The sequence below is a fragment of the Ranitomeya variabilis genome, chromosome 2 (assembly GCF_051348905.1).
Source record: "Ranitomeya variabilis isolate aRanVar5 chromosome 2, aRanVar5.hap1, whole genome shotgun sequence".
Taxonomy (NCBI): domain Eukaryota; kingdom Metazoa; phylum Chordata; class Amphibia; order Anura; family Dendrobatidae; genus Ranitomeya; species Ranitomeya variabilis.
Genome location: NC_135233.1, coordinates 388,556,320 through 388,580,724, shown reverse-complemented (window position 1 = coordinate 388,580,724; position 24,405 = coordinate 388,556,320). Strand labels below are relative to the sequence as shown.

Genomic DNA, 24,405 nt, shown 5'->3' with positions numbered 1-24,405 from the left:
TCAGTTGGCGACTTTTTCCTCCACCAAATGTCATGTGCTTTACTCATCTACAATTGAAGTTTTATACTCCAGTCACATCCCAAGCTGCATTCACAAGTCTACATTTCCCATGACGCACCACAGCAGAACATGCTCTGTACTGACACTGAACCAGCAGGCAGCCTTGTGAGGTCATGCAGCCTGAGAGCCAACAGAAGAGCAGCAGTATTGAGAGTGCAGCTCTGGATGTGATTGGAGATGGGATCAGCACAAGAGAAGTAAAGCCAATATACAAAGTGACTCATCATGAAAGCGAACGCGCAGGGGTGCAACACCCTACATCAGGGCGCAGGCAGCGCAGTCCCACCTCCCCACAAATTACACACAGCACAAGGACCCCGACATGGAATAGAAAATCACTTCTTGCTACTAAAGCCCCACAAACATCAAAGACATAAGAAACCCATTAATGACACGAGTTCCCTTGTAGAGCAGCTTCTCGTGGCACCGCAGCCGCTCCCCACAGCAGAGGCTTCTCCACCATCACATTAAATACGGGATCAATTCTGATCATCGCCGCACAGGTCACCGCCAGAATTAGTCCCATAAACTGCAGGACCCGTATGATATTACAGATTCCTGAATCTGCAGAATAGCGAGTGCAGCTCTGAAGCCCAAGATAACATTTCCCAGCATTCCGTTTGCTCAGGATCGCCTTCACACCTGGTGTCCATTCACATTGGGCTAAAACTGACAAAAATGGATGAGAAATGATCATCCGCCAGGCAATCAATCATTGGCTCAAGGGCTGGTTATCCAATACCCTACTTATCACATATGTGGCCTACTTTAAGGGGTATTCTGGTTTGTCCACCGCATTGCTGATAATTGTTAGATTAAGGTAGGTCTCACCACGGATACCTCCAGGGCCGGTCATACGTGCACCCTGTGACTGCAAGGTACTGATGAAGATCACCAAGCTCCGTGTCTTCCAACTCTTCCTGCGCAAAGTTGGCCAAGGGAGAGTGGGGGTTCAAAAAGCCTCGATTCTAGAAATCGGTGGGACCCACACTGCTCTGACAGTTATCACCTATGTACAGCATAGGTGAAAAGGTATGTAAGCCACAGTAACCCTTTAGCTGCTATTATAAAAGTGTCAAGAAGCAGAACAGAGAGTGCAGCTCTTGAGTACAGTCATTGGCTCTGCAGTTTATGTAGGACAATTCTGTGTGGCCTGTACGGCGCTGCTCATATTCTTACAGTCTTTACATAAAGTGATGTTTTGCAGAACAAACAGTCATTTCCCGACGTGCGCTGAGGGAAGAGTTTATTTCACAGTTGGGAACGCGGCTCCTTACACCAGCCCGCTCTGCAGGTGTATGTGAAACTGGTAGGGCTGGTAGAAGATGGCCGACTGTCCTTGAGGGATGTAATAGTTGCTGAAGTTTCTGTCGCTCATGTAAGGGGCCGGCTGGTAATAACACGTCACGTTGGCCGTGTTCGGGATGATGTTCTGTTCTCCGAGGACTTTCAGAGCTAAGATGGTGATCATATTAAGAGTCTGCCTGCGTTCGTGCCCCATCAGACACACCGTGCTCTCATTGACCACGGAGCGCAGGGTCATCAAATAGTCGTACTTGGTCTTCTCTTCCCCGATGAAATGATTGCGCAGGTAAGACTCGATTTTCCTCTGCTGTTCAGTCACGTCAGGAAAGTCAATGAAGAACCGGGAACACATGTAACGCTCCAGGGACTTGATCTCTGCCTCACTGGCCGGCTTGTAATCACGGACCAGGAGGTTGCTGTATTTTAGAAGTCCTCCCCCGCGGATCTCCTCCGGATTCCTGGTGGAGATAAGCTTGCCCCTTAAATGTTCCATTGCTTCCTGGAAATCTCCGTACATGCTCTCGGCCACCACGGTGGGGTAGGTATCTGAGGTCAGCTCACTGTCCTCATCCGTGTAGACATCGAGAATGGAGTCCAGGATGATCTGGAAAGAGTCCACACTAAACTCAAACTGTCTACGGAGGGAGTTCACAAACTTCAGCTCCACGTTCTTCCCGCTGTTGTTGGATAGAGAGATTAAGCTCCAGCGGTCATGGTCTGTGGACACCTTCACCATCTTCTGGACGTACGCCTCGTTCATGGTGACCGCGGTGATCTTCTCCTTGTTGACGCATTTTGGAAGAAAGTCTAAGAGGGAATCCAAGACGATGTCCTTGACTGTCTGGAAGGCTTGCTCATCTGGAAGTTCCACACCAAAAATGATGTCCAAGTCCTTGCAGCTTGTCCCGTTCTGCTGCATGAGGATGTGACTGGCCGTGGAGCCGTTGAGTCGAATGTCTCGTATAGCGATTTTCTTCCTTATCAGCTGCTCCTTCACTACGTGAATAATGTCTTTGGGTTTTACCTCCATGGTGGGGAAGTTCCCCCTGCCATGGATGGGGACGATCTCCGTCAGAACTTGATTGAGGATGGTGACTTGATCTTGGCTCAGATTGCTGAATCTGCAGTCTGACTCTTCAGTCATGGCGGACAGTCAGTGATAAAACTGCATAAAAGAAAAGGTTATAAGGGCGTTAGTACAGTATACAGAGGACAAAAGAGCAAAATCCACCTGCTCTAAAAAAAAACAAAAAACCCTGCACAATTTTGGCCACGAAGTGTGAACAGTCTTTTTCTAAATCTCAGATTCGGTAACAATCTCTTTCAGAGATAATGAGAGATGGAGATGATGATGATGAGGCGAGTAATGAATGCTCAGAAACAATTTTGCCCTGAAGCGTCTAATGCAGAGTGAACATCATTCCTTGGAGGCCGATGACAGCGATGTGCGAGCTCTAAACGGCGCATCATCTCCCTGGTGTCTGCAGATAATTACAGGTTAATGAAAGGCGATGCACGAGTGCGGCTGCTGCCTGGGACCTGGGGGCTGCGCTGCTTAACCCCCTACGGGGGGCCGTCTCTGGAGCCCGCCACGTGGACATGACTGCTCTGCAGGGCCCCCGCCACGTGGACGCGGCCGCTCTGCGGAGGCTCCCTGTAATCTACTGCAGCAGTTGTGATGCAGATCGGAGTCAGTTGTGGTCAAAGTCATCGCACGATCTAATGATTATGTTAAAGGAAAGAGATCTTTGCACCATGTTTATTAGTAAATAGAAAACAATCAAAACTGAGAGTCCTCAGAGGTTGATGCCTTTTAATAGCTGAAAAGAAGGCAACAAATAGCCGCTTTCCTGACCCCGCTGGTCTCTTTGTCAGGCGTCAGTATAACACAAAATAGTGGAGTAATGAGAAGAGGAATGGGGAGAAGTATCAGTATGGGAAGAGACCGCATGGCCGGACATACTGGTGCTTCTCCCCTTCCACGCTCACACTTCATCAATAGTTCACCTGACACTTGATGAATGGACCGGAGGGGTCTAAGAAGCGGCTATTTGTCACCATCTCTCCAGTCAATATATAGAAAAAACGAGGCAGCACTCCATCATTGCAGTTTTAGACGTGCAGGATTTTAATCAACCCACTTGTCTGGGCGACGTTTCGGCTCAGACTGAGCCTTTCTCCTTGAGAAAGGCTCAGTCTGAGCCGAAACGTCGCCCAGACAAGTGGGTTGATTAAAATCCTGCACGTCTAAAACTGCAATGATGGAGTGCTGCCTCGTTTTTTCTATATATTGACTAACCTGGATATATGGACTATTATCCTGGGGGCTCTGCACCCGAAGATAAGTAGAAAGTGTGCTGTTCCTTTTCTTTTTATCCATCTCTCCAGTCAGCCATTAACCCTGCTATTCTCCTGGTTACCACTATACACTTGTTATCTTCCGGTCATTTTTGACCGGACCTAATAAATTCTTGATTTTTAGCTAATTTAAGTGTTTTAATTGAATAATTTTTGCAGTATTATATTGTATGTGAACCTGGTTGTTTATAAACAAATGAAAAATGGAAAGAAAAACTTACTTTTTATTTTTTTTTGTCAAAACATTTGACATGGCTTTATTGGAATATTTATGCATATTGCACATACAAAAATAATGATTCATCCAACTGTAAACTATAACTAATAACAAATGTATGTGTAAATCTGCATGGACCAAAATGACCTAAATAAATTGATAAATAGTAGTAGATGTAATATATAGTCCAAAATGAGATTATAGCTCCTTTATTTTACTCATAAAATGGCTGGAGATCACTATAAAAGGCTATCGGTCATTTTTGACCGAAGAGTACAAGTGTATAAAAAATTGTGGAGCAAAAAGTAAACATAAAAAAATATATATAAAAATACGCATAGTAAGAACCCCTCAAATGAGGAAAAGTCAATCAACCACAAGTTTCAGAACCGTATCTTGAATTTTTTTAAAAATATTAAAGTTCAAAATCGGTCGTTTTTGACCGAAAACAACAGCAGGGTTAAAAAGGCATCAACCTCTTTGGACTCTCGATTTTAACAATTTCGATTATGTTTTTCCAACTTGCTTAAAAGTTCAGGCTGCCCAATAAATCTCAGAGTGTCCCAGACAGAGCGACTGCAGACACCACTATAGAGGGGCCTTCATGGGCCGAGCTACAGGGGGTCACATTTAGTACAGAGCCATACACTATGTGATGTAGTCCTGTAGGGCCTGGTGTGATCAGTGCAGCGTATATACCACCGGATGTCTCTGCACAAAGTGCAACATGTCCCGTATACAGGAGAATATGTGACTATGTCAAATATAACAGATACCAGACATATACTAATCTGTGTGCCGGATGTGCACAGACATAGCAGTCACGTATTCTCCTGCATATAACATGGGATATCCTAGACTATGTGGATACACACCATATGGGACATGCAGGATAAGTGCCTGATACATCATATATGATCTGCTTCTACAGTGGGGGAAATAAGTATTTGATCCCTTGCTGATTTTGTAAGTTTGCAAACTGACAAAGACATGAACAGTCTATAATTTTAAGGGTAGGGTGATTTTAACATTGAGAGATAGAATATCAAAAATAAAATCCAGAAAATCACATTGTATAAATTATATAAATGTATTTGTATTTTGCAGTGAGAAATAAGTATTTGATCCCCTACAAACCATTAAGAGTTCTGGCTCCTACAGACCAGTAAGACGCTCCTAATCAACTCCTGTCCACAGACTCAGCTAATCAGTCAGACTCTAACCTCTACAACATGGGCAAGACCAAAGAGCTTTATAAAGATGTCAGGGACAAGATCATAGACCTGCACAAAGCTGGAATGGGCTACAAAACCATAAGTAAGACGCTGGGTGAGAAGAAGACAACTGTTGGTGCAATAGTAAGAAAATGGAAGAAATACAAAATGACTGTCAATCGACATCAATCTGGGGCACCATGCAAAATCTCACCTTGTGGGGTATCCTTGATCATGAGGAAGGTGAGAGATCAGCCTAAAACTACACGGGGGAACTTGTTAATGACCTCAAGGCAGCTGGGACCACCGTCACCAAGAAAACCATTGGTAACATTACGCCGTAAAGGTATAAAATCCTGCAGTGCCCGCAAGGTTCCCCTGCTCAAGAAGGCACATATGCAGCCCGTCTGAAGTTTGCCAGTGAACAACTGGATAATTCTGTGAGTGATTGGGAGAAGGTGCTGTGGTCAGATGAGACAAAAATTGAGGTCTTTGGCATTAACTCAACTCGCCGTATTTGGAAGAAGAGAAATGCTGCCTATGACCCAACTAACACCATCCCCACTGTTAAGCATGGAGGAGGAAACATTATGTTTTGGGGGTGTTTCTCTAATGGTACAGGACTACTTCACCGCATCAATGGGAGAATGGATGGAGCCATGTACTGTAAAATCCTGAGTGACAACCTCCTTCCCTCAACCAGGACATTAAAAATGGGTCGTGGCTGGGACTTACAGCACAACAATGACCCAAAACATACAGCCAAGGCAACAAAGGAGTGGCTCAAAAAGAAGCACATTAAGGTCATGGAGTGGCCTAGCCAGTCTGCAGACCTTAATCCCATTGAAAACTTATGGAGGGAGTTGAAGCTCCGAGTTGCCAAGCGACAGCCTCAAAATCGTAATGATTTAGAGATGATCTGCAAAAAGGAGTGGAGCAAAATTCCTCCAGTCATGTGCGCAAACCTCATCATCAACTACAGAAAACGTCTGACTGCTGTGCTTGCCAACAAGAGTTTTGCCACCAAGTATTAAGTCTTGTTTTGCCAAATACTTATTTTTCACTGCAAAATGCAAATATATTTATATAATTGACACAATGTGATTTTCTCAATTTTATTTTTGAAATTCTGTCTCTCAATCTTAAAATTAACCTACCCTTAAAATTATAAACTGTTAAACAGTAATACTTATTTCCCCCACTGTCTGTATTGTAGGGGCCTCACTCGCACTGGTAGGCATTAGTCCTTAGTTCACACAGGCAATGCAGTTTTGGTCCAAACACATGCAGTTTTTATTGAATTCCACAGGTTGCACAGCGCCAAAACAACAAACTCATGAACATAAATCCTTGTCCAGGCGCTAACTAAACAGGACCAACCTGGCTACTCATACGTGGCTGGGCTAGCCCCGGCTCGGTCACACAAAACAGCTATTGTCCATAGTAACTAGTGATACTTGCGGTTCTCCACACACGGCCTGTGCATTTACACCGTGATCCAAATTATTATGCAAATTGGATTTAAGTGTCATAAAGATTTACAGTAATTGTTTTGTTTTTCAAATAAACTCATGGATGGTATTGTGTCTCAGGGCTCAATGGATCACTGAAACCAATCTTAAAAGACATGTGAATTAGATTTCCAGGTGATTCTAATTAAAGGAAAACCACTTTACACTATGTGAAACACGTTGAGGATTCGTGTGCGGATTTTTCCGCACCATTTTTGAAAAATCCGCAGATAAAATGCTCTGTGTTTTAGGCTGCTTTCACACTAGCGTTGGTACGGGCCCGTCGAAGTGCGTCGGGCCGACGTACCGACGAATGCTGTGAAATAAATGCCCGACATGGGCAGCGGAAGCAGTCTTACGACGCTTCCGCTGCCCCATTGCAAGGTCCGGGGAGGAGGGGGCGGAGTTTCGGCCGCGCATGCGCAGTCGAAAATGGCGGACTCGACGCACATAAAAACGTTACATGTAACGCTTTTTTGTGCCGGCGGTCCGACAAAACACGACGCAACCGTCGCACGACGGTTGCGATGTGTGGCAATACGTCGCAATGCGTCGGTAATGTAAGTCTATGGGGAAAAAACGCATCCTGCAGACAACTTTGCAGGATGCGTTTTTTTCTCCTGAACGACGCATTGCGACATATTGCAAACGACGCTAGTGTGAAAGTAGCCTTACCCGCAGATTTCGTGCAGATTTCTCCTGCGGTTTTACACATGCGAATTCCTATTGTGGAGCAGGTGTAAAACGCTGCAGAATCCGCACAAAGAATTGACATGCTGGAGAAAATACAACGAAGCGTTTCCGCGCTGTATTTTCCGCACCATGGGCACTGCGGATTTGGTTTTCCATAGGTTTACATGGTACTGTAAACCTGATGGAAAACTGCTGCGAATCTGCAGCGGCCAATCCGCAACGTGTGCACATACCCTAAAAATGATGTTCCACATTATTAAGCAGGCCACAGTTTTCAAGTAACATGGGAAAGAAAAAGGATCTCTCTGCTGCCGAAAAGCATCAAGTAGTGCAATGCCTTGGTCAAGGGATGAAAACATCAGATGTTTCCCGAAAACTTAAGTGTGATCATCGCACTGTTAAGAGATTTGTGGCTGATTCTGAGCACAGATGTGTTCGTGCTGATAAAGGCATAATGAGGAAGGTTTCTGCCAGCCAAATTAATTGGATTAAGAGAGCAGCTGCCAAAATACCATTACAAAGTAGCAGTTATTTGAAGCTGCTGGTGCCTCTGGAATCCCTTGAACCTCAAGGTGTAGGATCCTTCAAAGGCTTGCTGTGGTGCGTAAACCTACTATTCGGCCACCCCTAAACAGTGTTCACAAGCAGAAACGGTTGCAGTTGGCCCAGACATACATGAAGACTAATTTCCAAACAGTCTTGGTTACTGATGAGTACCACCATGTCTCAACAAGGCTGCAACGTCAGCAAGGAGGTGGATGAGTCATGTTTTGGGCCGGAATCATGGGGAAACAGCTGGTAGGGCCCTTTAAGGTTCCTGAAGGTGTGAAAATGACCTCTGCAAAGTATATAGAGTTTCTGACTGACAACTTTCTTCCATGGTATAAAAGCAGAAACGTGCCTTCAAGAGCAAAATCATCTTCATGCTGACAATGCCCCATCTCATGCTGCAAAGAATACCTCTGAGTCATTGGCTGCTATGGGCATAATAGGAGATAAACTCATGGTGTGGCCACCATCTTCCCCTGACCTCAACCCTATAGAAAACCTTTGGAGGATCATCAAGCAAAAGATCTATGAGGGTGGGAGGCAGTTCACATCAAAACCGCAGCTCTGGGAGGCGATTCTGACTTCATGCAAAGAAATACAAGCAGAAACTCTCCAAAAACTCACAAGTTCAATGGATGCAAGAATTGTGAAGGTGATATCAAAGAAGGGGTCCTATGTTAACATATAACTTGGCCTGATAGGAGGTTTTGGAGTTAAATAGCTTTTTTGTTCAGTGAATGTGACCTCCTAATGCCACAAATTCCACAAATGAGCATTTTCAGTTCTTTATATCAAATGTTTAGAAATTCTACTGAGCCTAATAATTAGGAACAGTGCATTCTGGTATCCAACCGCATCTTTATGGAACTAAAACCACTTCTGAAGAAACGTGCACGAACAGTGCATTGTGAGTTTTTATTCATTTTGGAGATTATAGTGTTATTATTGGAAGGTTTCTTCAATAAAATTCGATGTATAATCTAACGGATGATGACTTTTATTAGACTGACTGTCATTGGAACTGACCATTTAGCAAAATCCGAGAAAAATGTAATTTGCATAATAATTTGGAACACAGTGTAGTGATGGAAACATATGTCAGTGCGGCTCACCCGCACAGATTAGTCCTTTCTCACGGAGCAGACTTCGTACACAGAAGAGGCCCGATCCCACCAGTCTCAGTATGACCTTCAGTCTGAGCTCCAGCATCAAACATAAGTGTTCAACTTTGAGCACAGTTCACACTAAACAGGCTGCAGCTTCCACACGGTTCTCAGCAGCTCTCTCAAACACACTGCTTAGCACAGTCTCCATCCAGAGAGAGACCCTGTCACGTGTCTCTTTCAGCTATAGTTCACATTTTGACTGATCACTCATCAGTAGCACACTCACTCTGCTTCATTCAGCAGACTGACACTTTCTCAGGAGACTGAGACTGACTCCCTGAAACTACTTCCTGCTTTGTAGAGAAACCCTGAAGGTGTATCTAATCAAGACCCTGCAGAGCTGGGATGTAACCCAATCCTTCCCAGCTATGCTACAGTATGTAAATTTTGTTCTGTAAAAGCATCTATGTAGTGAGCCTAGCTTTAGTACCATATATAATATATACACACACTGTATATAGATATAGACGTGCAGTGTGACTGGATATCTCTGTATTGAGCTTGGTTCTGTGTCTGTGTAATAAGTGCCGTACTTTTGTGAAGGTATTTCAGTATAAAGTGTTAGATGTGTTGAGTCCCTTGTATGGTCATTTCATAAACTTTCCATTTGGGATGATGATGTTTCATGTCTAAGACCACTATTTATAAAAAGGTCCTTACGTCACTGAATAGGTCTATGATGTCCCAATATCACACCATCTTTTGGCTTTTTTGAAAGCTATGTTCTCACGATAAACATTTGCTGAGTTTGCAGATTTTTTTGCATTTCTGCACTTATTTCCTAAATTAGATTACTTGCATTTTTTTCATAGTGTTTTTTTCTTCATTTTTAATGCTGCGGTTTTTGTCTCATTCTAGTATGTTATGTATTAAAGGGAATACGTCAAAAGGATCAACCCTCCAGCTCCGTCTATTTGGGCATGCAAGTCATAGAAAGATGAATAAAATGACACTTTGACATCTGTGATCTGACATCTTATTCCAAGAAAATTCAGTGTTTTCCTTTATATGTAAATGAACTGTTCAGGAGTATGGACGGGACAAAGATCTCGCGGATTATCTGCCTCCGGATTCTGTTGTAAATTAAAGCGGGGCTTTATCAGTTTGAGACATGTAATGACAGAGTACTTAGCAGAACTGAACTTTGTCTCCTTAGGCTACTTTCACACTAGCGTTTTTTTGCATACGTCGCAATGCGTCGTTTTGGAGAAAAAACGCATCCTGCAAAGTTGTCTGCAGGATGCGTTTTTTCCCCATAGCTTTACATTGGCGACGTATGCACACACGTTGCAACTGTCGTGCGACGGTTGCGTCGTGTTTTGGCGGACCGCCGGCAGCAAAAAACGTTACATGTAACTTTTTTTGTGCCGACGGTCCGCCATTTCTGACCTCGCATGCGCAGCCGGAACTCCGCCCCACCTCCCCGCACCTCACAATGGGGCAGCGGATGCGTGGAAAAACAGCATCCGCTGCCCCCGTTGTGCGGCGCATTCACTGCTAGCGTCGGTACGACGCACTGCGACGGGCAGAGTACGACGCTAGTGTGAAAGTAGCCTTAGCTTCCATATCAAAGGCAGCCAGTGGGGGGGGGGGGGGGGGAAGGGCAATACCGCAGAGCTGACAACACTAGGAAAGAACAACAGTGTTTCCAATAAAACAAAGTTCTGCTGTGCTCCCCTCCCCCCACACTGGCTGCCTGTGATACGGAAGTCTTAGTTGTAATCAGGCACAACTCTGCAATAGAGCATACAGCACTATGGAGGGAAAGCTGCAGCTGTGTTTGTAATGAGACAAAGCTCAGCTGTACTGTGCTGGATGCGATCCCAGTGCAGCTGTGTGTAATTTTGAGAACAAACGGTCAGTCATTACATGTCTCTCTGGTCTACACTGGTAACTCTTCCTCTCATTTAGAATTAATTCTGGAGACAGATTCTCAGGGAGATCCATGTCCGACCCACAGAGGTTAACAGGTCATTTACATATTAAGAAAAATGTGAATTTCTCTGGAATAAAAATGTACTTTTTATCAATGGATTATCCACATTTAAAGTGAACCTGTCACCAGGTTTGGCTGATAAGAGATACAGCCATCGCTTTTCAGGGCTGATATACAGCATTCTATAATGCTGTATATCTGCCACCAAGCCGACCTGCAAGAGAAGAAAAATAACTATTATTATACTTACCTGCGGGGTGGTCTGGTCCGGTTCGAGGGATGTCACTCTTCTTGGTCTGGCACCTCCCATCTTCTTATGATCCCCGTCCTCCTGCTTGCTTCTTGTGGATGACACGTCCCTTCGTCATTCACACAGTCTCCTCGGCACAGCGCTCCTGTGCAGGCGCACTTCTCTGCCATGTCGAGGGTAGAGCAAAGTACTGCAGTGCGCATGTGCCGGGGCTCCTTGACCTTTCCTGGCATCTGCGCACTGCAGTACTTTGCTTTACCCTCGACAAGGCAGAGAAGTGCGCCTGCACAGGAGCGCGGTGACGAGGAGACGCGTCATCCACACGAAGCAAGCAGGAGGGCGGCATCGCAAGAAAAAGGGAGGCGCCGGACCAAGACCAGTGAGGCCCATTGGACCAAGACCAGTGACGCCCATCGGACCGGACCGCCCGCGAGAATAATAAAAGTTACTTTTCTTCTCTTACAGGTCGGGTTGGGGGCAGATATAAGCATTATAGAATGCTGTACATCAGCCCTGAAAGGTGATGGCTGTATCTCTTATTGGCCAAAACTGGTGACATGTTCCCTTTAATGCAGTTCTGTGGGGAAAATCTGCATAACACACTCAGTGTATCCACAAGAGAAACGAATATGGAGCGGATTTAACAAAAAAAAAACAAAAAAAAAAAACCATGGCTCAGTTTAAGATGTATAAAAAAAAAAAGCCTTGTCACCCCTCTACGAACATGTTAGTCCACAGACTATACACATAAAATCACTATTTATTGGTATCAATTAAAACTAAAAAATCATCCCCACAAAAAAAATATTAAATCCAGAGTGGCACAGGAATATTATTCTGTCCCCTAGTCTTGACCCTACCCGTCAGCGGAGGTTGGCACCTTCTTGGACACAAATGGCGCCCTGGCTCCACAACCTATTCAAGAATACAGCAAAGAAATGTGCACAAATTGCTCGCAACAAAATACAGTGTATGCAACACAATGAGAGCTACTCAGCACGCTGTTATTTTTGGTTGAGAGCTAAAGGACAAAATAGGGAGACGGCCCTGTCCTCTCGTAATAGCCCGCTACCACTATGGAATTAATATTTTTTGTGGGGATGATTTTTTTTTTTTTTACATTTTAATTGATACCAATAAATAGTGATTTTGTGTGTATAGTCAGTAAACTAATAGTGAGAGTATACACTGCAATACTGATATTCGGTGATCCCTCTATGAACATGATAGAGATGGTCATTGGCCTCGGCTGTGTGCAGGCCCCCGGCTCCGATTTCCAGCCAGCCTCTCTATTGTAGCGAGATTCCAAAAACCAAAACTTATTATGTCCTGTATATTCCATAAATTATGGGTGCACATACTTTTTTCATGGTAATCAGAAAATAGCCATTGTCTAATGTACTATTGTGTAAGTGCAAAGCTGCTCCTCCATCTATGTTACACCTGTCTCAGGTTACTCTCAGACTCCCGTTATTCTGGGATGGGTGCCAGGTGGCATTATTTATACTACACCCTATAAAGATGAACTCCGCCTGCAGAAATTAAAGGGGTGGTGCCGCACAGATTTGTTTCCCAGAAAGCACCCAGCAAGGTGAAAAATAAAGTATAATTATCTTACCAAATCCCCATCGGTCCTCTACAGCGATTGGCTGCAGCAGTCATACCAGTCCTCTACAGTGATTGGCTGCAGCAGTCATATGCCCACCAGCCAGAAGAGGAAGCACAAGACCAGTGAAACGCTATAAGATTATTATGTCTTCCTTTTCCACTTTGCTGAGTGTTCTTTTAAACCACAGATTGGGGGGTGGACAATCCCTTGAACCCACATCAGGTGCAGACTTATTGTGAGCCGCAGTAACATGGAGGCAGCGACTGGTTAAAGGTCGCCATACGCATATCTGCGCCACTCACCAGAGACGTCTCTGCCGCTCGCTACTTTATAGAGGGGGATTAGTCCGATGACTCATGTGATGATCAGGAGATTCTCGTCCGATCACATACAAACAGGAGACACCTGCAGGGAGACAAGAGACGACAATGGAAGAGAAAGAGAAGACTGCGGCACAGCTGAGTTGCGTTACTGTGTGCAATGACATCCGGATTATACGGCATGGGAGATTATACTCAGGGGATTAGTCCTCTGTAATTGATGATTAATCACTATGGAAAGAAGTTCTGCAGCTCTGGACACATTTCACACCCCATTCAGTATTGCATTTGCGCCTGTTTATATTTATTTGCAACAAATTAATCTTTCCTTTTGTGCCTCTTTTTAAGTCTTTTATCATTTATCATTTGCGACCTTTCAAAAAGTTGAAAAATTTGTTGCAAATGTACCCTCGTTAATGTACTGTACGTCAGACATTTTTGATGAATTTTTGCAGCATTTTGAGAAAGATGCAATATTTTGATCTAAAAGTGACAAAAATGGTTAAAAACAGAAAAGACGAGACTTTTTGACTTTGCGCAAATTTCATGAACCGAATACACCATTTTGATCAATTGGGTGCAATAAACGTCAGCGAATACCACAAGGTAAAAAAAAGCAAAGTGACCAAAAAAAAACAAAACAAAAAAAAAAACAGGGCGCTTGGTATCTCATTTCTCAGCATTATTAAGATCTATGCTTGCGATCACTGAATAGAAACCCATCCTGCACCTATTCCTGCTCTCAAAGCTGAGCTTCTGTTACAATTACATCCTGTATGGGTGACCTCTTTGATAAGACTCAGTCGATACATTGTAGCACACATGAAAAAAACTTCTACTTTACAGAATAGTCTATACTAAAGGGGCAACAACTTGCGGCAGGTGAGCTGCTGGGAAACTAAGGCTGTGAGGACATGTTGGGAGTTGTAGTTTCCTAACAGCTGGAGTGCCGCAGGTTGCTGATCTAGTCGTGTCAAATAGAATAACCAATAACAAAAAATAAATCAATTAAAAACAGTCTTGGCCTCGCCGCGTGCAGCAGCGATAGGAGCGTCTTCCAGAGATCCGGCGATCCTCCAGCACTACAGGTCTCAGCATTACCTGCTGATACGAGCTGCGCTCTCTGCTCCGTGCAGAGAGCGCAAGCTAAGCGCAAGCTAATTTGAAAGCCGTTTTCTCTCACTCGTCATCTCTGATGGATCCAGAAGTGGAGGGAGGCGCACACACCACCTGCGCTCGCTGACATTTCACTGTCTGCAGCGATTTCCCTGCCCGGCACTAATAACCTCACGAGCAGCGATCAGATGCCTCATGCATTATACATCCCGTGTAATGTGCGCTCGTCTATCCAGAGACGGCTACATCCAGGTGCGCACCCAGGAGCCTTCCCCACCGCCACCAGCCTCATCATCTTCACACTGCCGCTAACAAGAGACCAGATAACTGAAGCAACAGGAAGGAAGCGCGGAATCTGGCAGCACAGCCTCATGAAAAGCGAGATGTCCCCCCGTGCCCAATAATTAGAATCTGTTACACTCAGTGGAAAGTCGGCTTCCTACTGATGTACATTGTGCTTCAATTCATTACGGTTTAAATACCTCTGCTTGCTGTCACCAAACATGCACATTCGTACAGATTGCACAGCTGATGAGCTTGTTACAGTGTATCATTGCAGAGAAGATTTATCAGACTGTGAACCAGAACAAGAGATGTCGGCTGCGGAGCTTAGCCCATAGAGGATTGTGCACACTGGACATACGGCAACACCAGATGTGAAAACTCCAATCCTAAGGGTATGTGTCCACGTTCAGGATTGCATCAGGATTTGGTCAGGATTTTTCATCAGTTTTTGTAAGCCAAAACCAGGAGTGGAACAATTAGAGGAAAAGTATAACAGAAACATATGCACCACTTCTGTATTTATCACCCACTCCTGGTTTTGGCTTACAAATACTGATGAAAAATCCTGACCAAATCCTGATGCAATCCTGAACGTGGACACATACCCTAAGGGTATGTGCACACGATGCAGATTTAGTGCAGAATTGGTGCAGAACTGCAGCAGATTTTTCTGCTGCAGAAACGCTGCAGAACTGCACTGTGATTTACAGTACAATGTAAATCAATGGGAAAAAAAAAAGCTGTGCACAAGGTGCAGAAAAATCTGCGCAGAAACGCTGCAGATTTCAAAGAAGTGCACGTCGCTTCTTTTGTGCAGTTCTGCAGCGTTTCTGCTGCAGATTTTTCTGCACCATGTGCACAGCTTTTTTTTTCCCCCATTGATTTACATTGTACTGCACAGAAACTGCACAGAAACTGCAGATGCAGATTTAGTGCAGAAAATTCTGCGCCACATTTCCTACGTGTGCACATAGCCTTACACTAATAGCAAGCCAACATTACTTCAATTCTGCACCGTGTTCACAAAGTCTAGAAAGTCGCAGAACTTCATGCACGGATTATAGCAGATTATTTATTAGCACATCTATTAAGGATTATCGCTGACCAGGATTCAGTGTACTTAAAAGGGTTGTCCTTAAAGAGTGGACAACCCCTTTAAGGGTCATGACCATTGGCTGTGAATGTGGAAAATATTAAATATTAGACGTTCTCATCTATCTTTTCACATTCATGCACATTACAGCCGCGATTTTTGAACGAAGAAGGCGCTAATGTGGGGAAACTGTATCAATGGAATTGTCCATGTGGTGCAACAAATATAGATCCGGGTGAGGGTCCAAGCGCAGAGGGGAAGGCAGAATATGTGATAGCAGAGGGATGTGAGGGTCCAGAAGAGCCAGACAAGGCGGGATTGTGACAGGAGTGGGGTGTGATGGGTCTAGAAAAAAGAGGCAAATGTGACAACAGCAATATGCAAGGGTCTATGAGAGGAAGACAAGCCCAACATGTGGGGTGTGAGGGTCCAGGAGGGGAGGAAGAGGCAAATGTGACAACAGCAATGTGCAAGGGTCTATGAGAGGAAGACTAGCCCAACATGTGGGGTGTGAGGGTCCAAAAGGTGAGGATGAGGCAAATGTGACAACAGCAATGTGTAACGGTCTATGAGAGGAAGACTAGCCCAACATGTGGGGTGTGAGGGTCCAGGAGGGGAGGAAGAGGCAAATGTGACAACAGCAATGTGCAAGGGTCTATGAGAGGAAGACTAGCCCAACATGTGGGGTGTGAGGGTCCAAAAGGTGAGGATGAGGCAATGTGCAAGGGTCTATGAGAGGAAGACTAGCCCAACATGTGGGGTGTGAGGGTCCAAAAGGTGAGGATGAGGCAAATGTGACAACAGCAATGTGTAACGGTCTATGAGAGGAAGACTAGCCCAACATGTGGGGTGTGAGGGTCCAAAAGGTGAGGATGAGGCAAATGTGACAACAGCAATGTGTAACGGTCTATGAGAGGAAGACTAGCCCAACATGTGGGGTGTGAGGGTCCAGGAGGGGAGGAAGAGGCAAATGTGACAACAGCAATGTGCAAGGGTCTATGAGAGGAAGACTAGCCCAACATGTGGGGTGTGAGGGTCCAAAAGGTGAGGATGAGGCAAATGTGACAACAGCAATGTGCAAGGGTCTATGAGAGGAAGACTAGCCCAACATGTGGGGTGTGAGGGTCCAGAAGGTGAGGATGAGGCAAATGTGACAACAGCAATGTGTAACGGTCTATGAGAGGAAGACTAGCCCAACATGTGGGGTGTGAGGGTCCAAAAGGTGAGGATGAGGCAATGTGCAAGGGTCTATGAGAGGAAGACTAGCCCAACAAGTGTGGTGTGACGGGTCCAAAGGGGAGGATGAGGCAAATGTGACAATAGCAATGTGCAAGGGTCTATGGGAGGAAGACTAGCCCAACATGTGGGGTGTGACGGGTCCAAAGGGGAGGATGAGGCAAATGTGACAATAGCAATGTGCAAGGGTCTATGGGAGGAAGACTAGCCCAACATGTGGGGTGTGAGGGTCCAGGAGGGAAGGAAGAGGCAAATGTGACAACAGCAATGTGCAAGGGTCTATGGGAGGAAGACTAGCCCAACATGTGAGGTGTGAGGGTCCAGGAGGGAAGGAAGAGGCAGATATTGTGACTGTGACAGTGTTTGTCAGTGAATAGGACAAGAATAAGCAGTCGCAGGTGAAGACCAGCACCAGATTAATGAATAATGGAGCAGCGCCTCACCGCCCTCATCCTCTAGGCACAGGAGCCCCGCACAGGCGGCAGGATGAGGCTCTAGTATTCACACCCCACCCTGGTCCTCCCCGCTGAGGGTCTGAGTCAGGGGGTACGCAGGTTCTGTTGAGGTCAGCTTGCGCGGTGGACAGAATCTTTTGGGACCCCAAAGCACAGACATTTTATAGACTTCAAAAGACCAAAACTCACAGCAGTTCAGCTTCCTCCAGGGAGTTGTCAGGTCAGAAGGGCCAACCTCCACTCACTGGTGCCCCCTACAGAAGAAGTGGTCGGTCCCCATTACCTCCCACTGCAGGGAACGTTCAGCCTCCTGGAGATCCCCTCTTTCTCAGCTCCACTTCTTTTCAGGCAGAATTATCCATAAATTCATATGACCTTACTGAAGCTCCGCATGTGTTCAGTCCACAGCAGCTCCTGCTGTGAGGCTGGCGCTGATCCAGATCTGCTCTATCTACATCTTCAGGACCATTCCAGAAATATAATGAAAGGGGGCATCCTCCCGGAGCTGCGGTGGAGGATCAGGGGCATCCTGGCAGCACTGAGCGGCGGTGTCATTTCACAGTCCGGCAGCTCCGGGGCTGATACAATCCGATGCTGCTGTCATTAATATCCCCGACGCTCGCTCACATGGGCCGGAGCCAGCAGCTTCTGGAGAGCATCCCTGTGTGGATCCAACACGCGGCTCATTCACAAATCCAACAGCAACAATGACGACACGTCACAGTCATCAGCCCGAGCACAGGAGAGCGCCGGCAATCACTGATCCAGCACTGCACGGCCAATATAACAACACATAGCGCAGCACCACAACTAACAGCATAACACAGTGCAGCACCACAACCCACAGTATAACATAACAGTGCAGCACCACAACTACCAGCATAACACACGGCCCAGCACCACAAACCACAGTATAACACATAGCGCAGCACTACAACTACCAGCATAACATATAGCGCAGCACCACAACTACCAGCATAACACATAGCGCAGCATCACAACTAACAGCATAACAGTGCAGCACAACCCTCAGTATAACACAGTGCAGCACCACAACTACCAGCATAACACACGGCTCAGCACCACAACCCCCAGTATAACAGTACAGCACCACAACTACCAGCATAATACACGGCCCTGCACCACAACACCCGCTGTAATATAACAGTGCAGCACCACAAATACCAGCATAGCACATGACAGAACCACAACCCCCAGAATAACATAACACACAGTGCAGCACAACAACAATCTTATTATCAGACAATAGTACAGGATGCACAGCGCCCTCAATATGACATAATACACAACATACTACAAGTCCCAGGATATCATATCATGCATTAAAGTGTACTACAATAGATATAACCACAGCTGTCTGAGCGAACATCTGCCATCATCAGTCACTATGTCAGGGGACGCTCAGCCGCTCTCTCCACTTGTTTATGTCTCACTTCCTCATATTTAAGATCTCTGCTTGCAGTCAGTGAATGAGAACATTATTTACATCTGAACCCGACCTTAGAAGCAGCGGCTGCGCAGATGAGGACACAAGTATCACTGCTGGTCGTATAGGCGCACTGACTGTTAGCGGCTTTGGTGAGAGATCAGACGTCACATCCCAGCGGTGTCATGAATCCCTGCTCTGCTACAGCCCCGAGTGCTCCGCGCAGTCACTACCTAGCAGCAAAGCCACGAACACACAGAGATGCAACCCCGTATGTAGGACGGCACATCACCGTATTGACTGTGTCACCAATATAATATAATCATAGGCGGACATTATAGCAGCTCTATATATCCTAGACGAGCATTATACTGCACACACATCTGCCTATATTATGTGTATCTATAATGTATACATGTCATAGCTGTACATTATATCACCTGTATACAGCACCCAGCCGTACATTATTGACCTGTATACAGCAACCAGCTGTAAATTATATCACCTGTATAGAGCACCCTGGTGTACATTATATCACCTGTATACAGCACACACCTGTACAATATATCACCTGTATACAGCACACACCTGTACATTATATCACCTGTATACAGCACACACCTGTACAATATATCACCTGTATACAGCACACACCTGTACATTATATCACCTGTATAAAGCACCCTGCTGTACATTATATCACCTGTATACAGCACCCTGCTGTACATTATATCACCTGTATACAGCACCCTGCTGTACATTATATCACCTGTATACAGCACCCTGCTGTACATTATATCACCTGTATACAGCACCCTGCAGTACATTATATCACCTGTATAGAGCACCCTGAGGTACATTATATCACCTGTATACAGCACCCTGCTGTACATTATATCACCTGTATACAGCACACACCTGTACATTATATCACCTGTATACAGCACACACCTGTACAATATATCACCTGTATACAGCACACACCTGTACATTATATCACCTGTATAAAGCACCCTGCTGTACATTATATCACCTGTATATAGCACCCTGCTGTACATTATATCACCTGTATACAGCACCCTGCAGTACATTATATCACCTGTATAGAGCACCCTGCTGAACATTATATCACCTGTATACAGCACCCTGCTGAACATTATATCACCTGTATACAGCACACACCTGTACAATATATCACCTGTATACAGCACACACCTGTACATTATATCACGTGTATACAGCACCCAGCTGTACATTATATCACCTGTATACAGCACCCAGCTGGACATTATATCACCTGTATACAGCACCCAGCTGGACATTATATCACCTGTATACAGCACACACACCTGTACATTATATCACCTGTATTACAGCACACGCCTGTACAATATATCACCTGTATACAGCGCACACCTGTACATTATATCACCTGTATACAGCACCCTGCTGTACATTACATCACCTGTATACAACACCCACCTGTAGATTATATCACCTATACATTATATCACACGTATACACTACAGCGCACATAGACACAATACGATAGGAGGCAGCCGCGCTGTGAAACAGTTTTATGGCGCAGCTGCAGCATTGTTTTGCAGTTTTTATGATCTGAGGATCTGGATGGAGCTGGGCAATGAATGAGGCACGAGCCACAGCCGAGGGGTGAGGTATATCCAGATATGAGGCATAATGAGGCACGAGCCACAGCTTCTATATATGAGTTACGAGGCAAAACGTCAGGACGGGCAGGAAAAATCATGCCATATACTTCTAAGACAAAACCTCACTGTGACCTCTTGTTCCTCACCTGTCTCTCCCGTCTCTGCCCCGCGCTCCTCACCTGTCTCTCCCATCTCTCCCCGCGCTCCTCACCTGTCTCTCCCGTCTCTGCCCCGCGCTCCTGACCTGTCTCTCTCATCTCTGCCAGCGCTCCTCACCTGTCTCTCCCATCTCTGCCCCGCGCTCTTCACCTGTCTCTCCCGTCTCTGCCCCGCGCTCCTCACCTGTCTCTCCCGTCTCTGCCCCGCGCTCCTCACCTGTCTCTCCCATCTCTCCCCGCGCTCCTCACCTGTTTCTCCCATCTCTCCCCGCGCTCCTCACCTGTCTCTCCCATCTCTGCCTCGCGCTCCTCACCTGTCTCTCCCATCTCTCCCCGTGCTCCTCACCTGCTTCTCCCGTCTCTGCCCCGCGCTCCTCACCTGTCTCTCCCGTCTCTGCCCCGCGCTCCTCACCTGTTTCTCCCATCTCTGCCCCGCGCTCCTCACCTGTCTCTCCCATCTCTCCCCGCGCTCCTCACCTGTCTCTCCCATCTCTGCCCCGCGCTCCTCACCTGTCTCTCCCATCTCTGCCCCGCGCTCCTCACCTGTCTCTCCCATCTCTGCCCCGCGCTCCTCACCTGTCTCTCCCATCTCTGCCCCGCGCTCCTCACCTGTCTCTCCCATCTCTGCCCCGCGCTCCTCACCTGTCTCTCCCATCTCTGCCCCGCGCTCCTCACCTGTCTCTCCCGTCTCTGCCCCGCGCTCCTCACCTGTCTCTCCCGTCTCTGCCCCGCGCTCCTCACCTGTCTCTCCCGTCTCTGCCCCGCGCTCCTCACCTGTCTCTCTCGTCTCTGCCCGCGCTCCTCACCTGTCTCTCCCATCTCTCCCCGCGCTCCTCACCTGTTTCTCCCATCTCTCCCCGCGCTCCTCACCTGTCTCTCCCATCTCTCCCCGCGCTCCTCACCTGTTTCTCCCATCTCTCCCCGCGCTCCTCACCTGTTTCTCCCATCTCTGCCCCGCGCTCCTCACCTGTTTCTCCCATCTCTGCCCCGCGCTCCTCACCTGTCTCTCCCATCTCTCCCCGCGCTCCTCACCTGTTTCTCCCATCTCTCCCCGCGCTCCTCACCTGTTTCTCCCATCTCTCCCGGCGCTCCTCACCTGTCTCTCCCATCTCTGCCCCGCGCTCCTCACCTGTTTCTCCCATCTCTCCCCGCGCTCCTCACCTGTCTCTCCCATCTCTGCCCCGCGCTCCTCACCTGTCTCTCCCATCTCTCCCCGCGCTCCTCACCTGTTTCTCCCATCTCTGCCCCGCGCTCCTCACCTGTCTCTCCCATCTCTGCCCCGCGCTCCTCACCTGTCTCTCCCATCTCTGCCCCGCGCTCCTCACCTGTCTCTCCCGTCTCTGCCCCGCGCTCCTCACCTGTCTCTCCCGTCTCTGCCCCGCGCTCCTCACCTGTCTCTCCCGTCTCTGCCCCGCGCTCCTCACCTGTCTCTCTCGTCTCTGCCCGCGCTCCTCACCTGTCTCTCCCATCTCTCCCCGCGCTCCTCACCTGTTTCTCCCATCTCTCCCCGCGCTCCTCACCTGTCTCTCCCATCTCTCCCCGCGCTCCTCACCTGTTTCTCCCATCTCTCCCCGCGCTCCTCACCTGTTTCTCCCATCTCTGCCCCGCGCTCCTCACCTGTTTCTCCCATCTCTGCCCCGCGCTCCTCACCTGTCTCTCCCATCTCTCCCCGCGCTCCTCACCTGTTTCTCCCATCTCTCCCCGCGCTCCTCACCTGTTTCTCCCATCTCTCCCGGCGCTCCTCACCTGTCTCTCCCATCTCTGCCCCGCGCTCCTCACCTGTTTCTCCCATCTCTCCCCGCGCTCCTCACCTGTCTCTCCCATCTCTGCCCCGCGCTCCTCACCTGTCTCTCCCATCTCTCCCCGCGCTCCTCACCTGTTTCTCCCATCTCTGCCCCGCGCTCCTCACCTGTCTCTCCCATCTCTCCCCGCGCTCCTCACCTGTCTCTCCCATCTCTCCCCGCGCTCCTCACCTGTCTCTCCCATCTCTGCCCCGCGCTCCTCACCTGTTTCTCCCATCTCTCCCCGCGCTCCTCACCTGTCTCTCCCATCTCTCCCCGCGCTCCTCACCTGTTTCTCCCATCTCTGCCCCGCGCTCCTCACCTGTCTCTCCCATCTCTCCCCGCGCTCCTCACCTGTTTCTCCCATCTCTCCCCGCGCTCCTCACCTGTTTCTCCCATCTCTCCCCGCGCTCCTCACCTGTCTCTCCCATCTCTCCCCGCGCTCCTCACCTGTCTCTCCCATCTCTCCCCGCGCTCCTCACCTGTCTCTCCCATCTCTGCCCCGCGCTCCTCACCTGTTTCTCCCATCTCTCCCCGCGCTCCTCACCTGTCTCTCCCATCTCTCCCCGCGCTCCTCACCTGTTTCTCCCATCTCTGCCCCGCGCTCCTCACCTGTCTCTCCCATCTCTCCCCGCGCTCCTCACCTGTTTCTCCCATCTCTCCCCGCGCTCCTCACCTGTTTCTCCCATCTCTCCCCGCGCTCCTCACCTGTCTCTCCCATCTCTCCCCGCGCTCCTCACCTGTCTCTCCCATCTCTCCCCGCGCTCCTCACCTGTCTCTCCCATCTCTGCCCCGCGCTCCTCACCTGTTGCTGCCCCGGGTCTCACCTGTCTCTTTCCCCGCACACCTCCCCGCTGGACGCCCCGGCTGTCGGGAGAGATGTGCGGGCCTCCGGGGTTGGTGTTGGGGACAGTGGTAGAGGTGAAGCGGGAGCGGTTCCAGGGAGCGGTGTAGCCGAGGAGTGAGGAGCCGGAATAGCGGAGCCTCTACCTCATCTGCCTCATTATCTGTCCGGCGTAATCCTGTCTCCATGACTACGTGACGTCACTAACATGAGCCCGCCCTGTAGACAGAGACCGCCTGCCTTGTGACGTCACAGGGAGCCGCGAGAGCCGCGCATCACTCAGGAGCAGGACCCGAATAGTCCCGTCCAGAAGCACGTCGGTGTGTCTCACCTGCGGCTGCGCGAAGACACAGGACCGCATGACATGGTGAATAATAGGAGGACCCAACGTGACACCTCAGTCACACATCCCACTGAGGCGCTGAGCTCTGCGGTTACATTTCATACTGAGGTGCTGAGCTCAGCGGTTACATTTCATACTGAGGTGCTGAGCTCAGCGGTTACATTTCATACTGAGGTGCTGAGCTCAGCGGTTACATTTCATACTGAGGCGCTGAGCTGGGCGGTTACATTTCATACTGAGGCGCTGAATTCGGCGGTTACACTTCATGCTGAGGCGCTGAGCTCTGCGGTTACACTTCATACTGAGGCGCTGAGCTCTGCGGTTACTCTTCATACTGAGGCACTGAGCTCTGCGGTTACACTTCATACTGAGGCGCTGAGCTCTGCGGTTACTCTTCATACTGAGGCGCTGAGCTCTGCGGTTACACTTCATACTGAGGCACTGAGCTCTGCGGTTACACTTCATACTGAGGCGCTGAGCTCTGCGGTTACTCTTCATACTGAGGCGCTGAGCTCTGGGGTTACACTTCATACTGAGGTGCTGAGCTCGGCGGTTACACTTCATGCTGAGGCTGTGCTCGGCGGTTACACTTCATACTGAGGCGCTGAGCTCTGCGGTTACTCTTCATACTGAGGCGCTGAGCTCTGCGGTTACACTTCATACTGAGGCACTGAGCTCTGCGGTTACTCTTCATACTGAGGCGCTGAGCTCTGCGGTTACTCTTCATACTGAGGCGCTGAGCTCTGCGGTTACTCTTCATACTGAAGCGCTGAGCTCTGCGGTTACACT

General features: G+C 47.9%; 1 protein-coding gene and 1 long non-coding RNA gene across 10 annotated transcripts in view; one reads left to right on the top strand and one right to left on the bottom strand.

Annotated features, from left to right (window-relative positions):
• Window positions 1–383: 383 nt before the first annotated feature.
• On the bottom strand, window positions 384–23,659 carry TENT5D (terminal nucleotidyltransferase 5D). Of its 8 annotated transcripts, none has more exons than XM_077286441.1 (3): window positions 23,605–23,659; window positions 13,171–13,273; window positions 384–2,530 (listed from the first exon to the last, which is right to left on the bottom strand). In XM_077286441.1, the coding sequence occupies exon 3, from the start codon at window positions 2,507–2,509 to the stop codon at window positions 1,334–1,336; it is 1,176 nt and encodes a 391-aa protein (XP_077142556.1). In that variant the 5' UTR covers window positions 2,510–2,530; window positions 13,171–13,273; window positions 23,605–23,659; the 3' UTR covers window positions 384–1,333. The 8 variants fall into 8 exon arrangements, with proteins under 8 accessions (XP_077142556.1, XP_077142551.1, XP_077142552.1 ...); XM_077286436.1 differs by lacking the exon at window positions 23,605–23,659 and adding an exon at window positions 23,257–23,467; XM_077286437.1 differs by lacking the exon at window positions 23,605–23,659 and adding an exon at window positions 23,235–23,463.
• Window positions 23,526–24,405, top strand: part of LOC143806255 (uncharacterized) — a 31,512-nt gene continuing 30,632 nt past the window's right edge. For both annotated transcript variants that reach the window (XR_013221417.1, XR_013221416.1), the window contains exon 1: window positions 23,526–23,640. This is a non-coding gene — a long non-coding RNA (uncharacterized LOC143806255). The remainder of the gene's footprint in view (window positions 23,641–24,405) is intronic.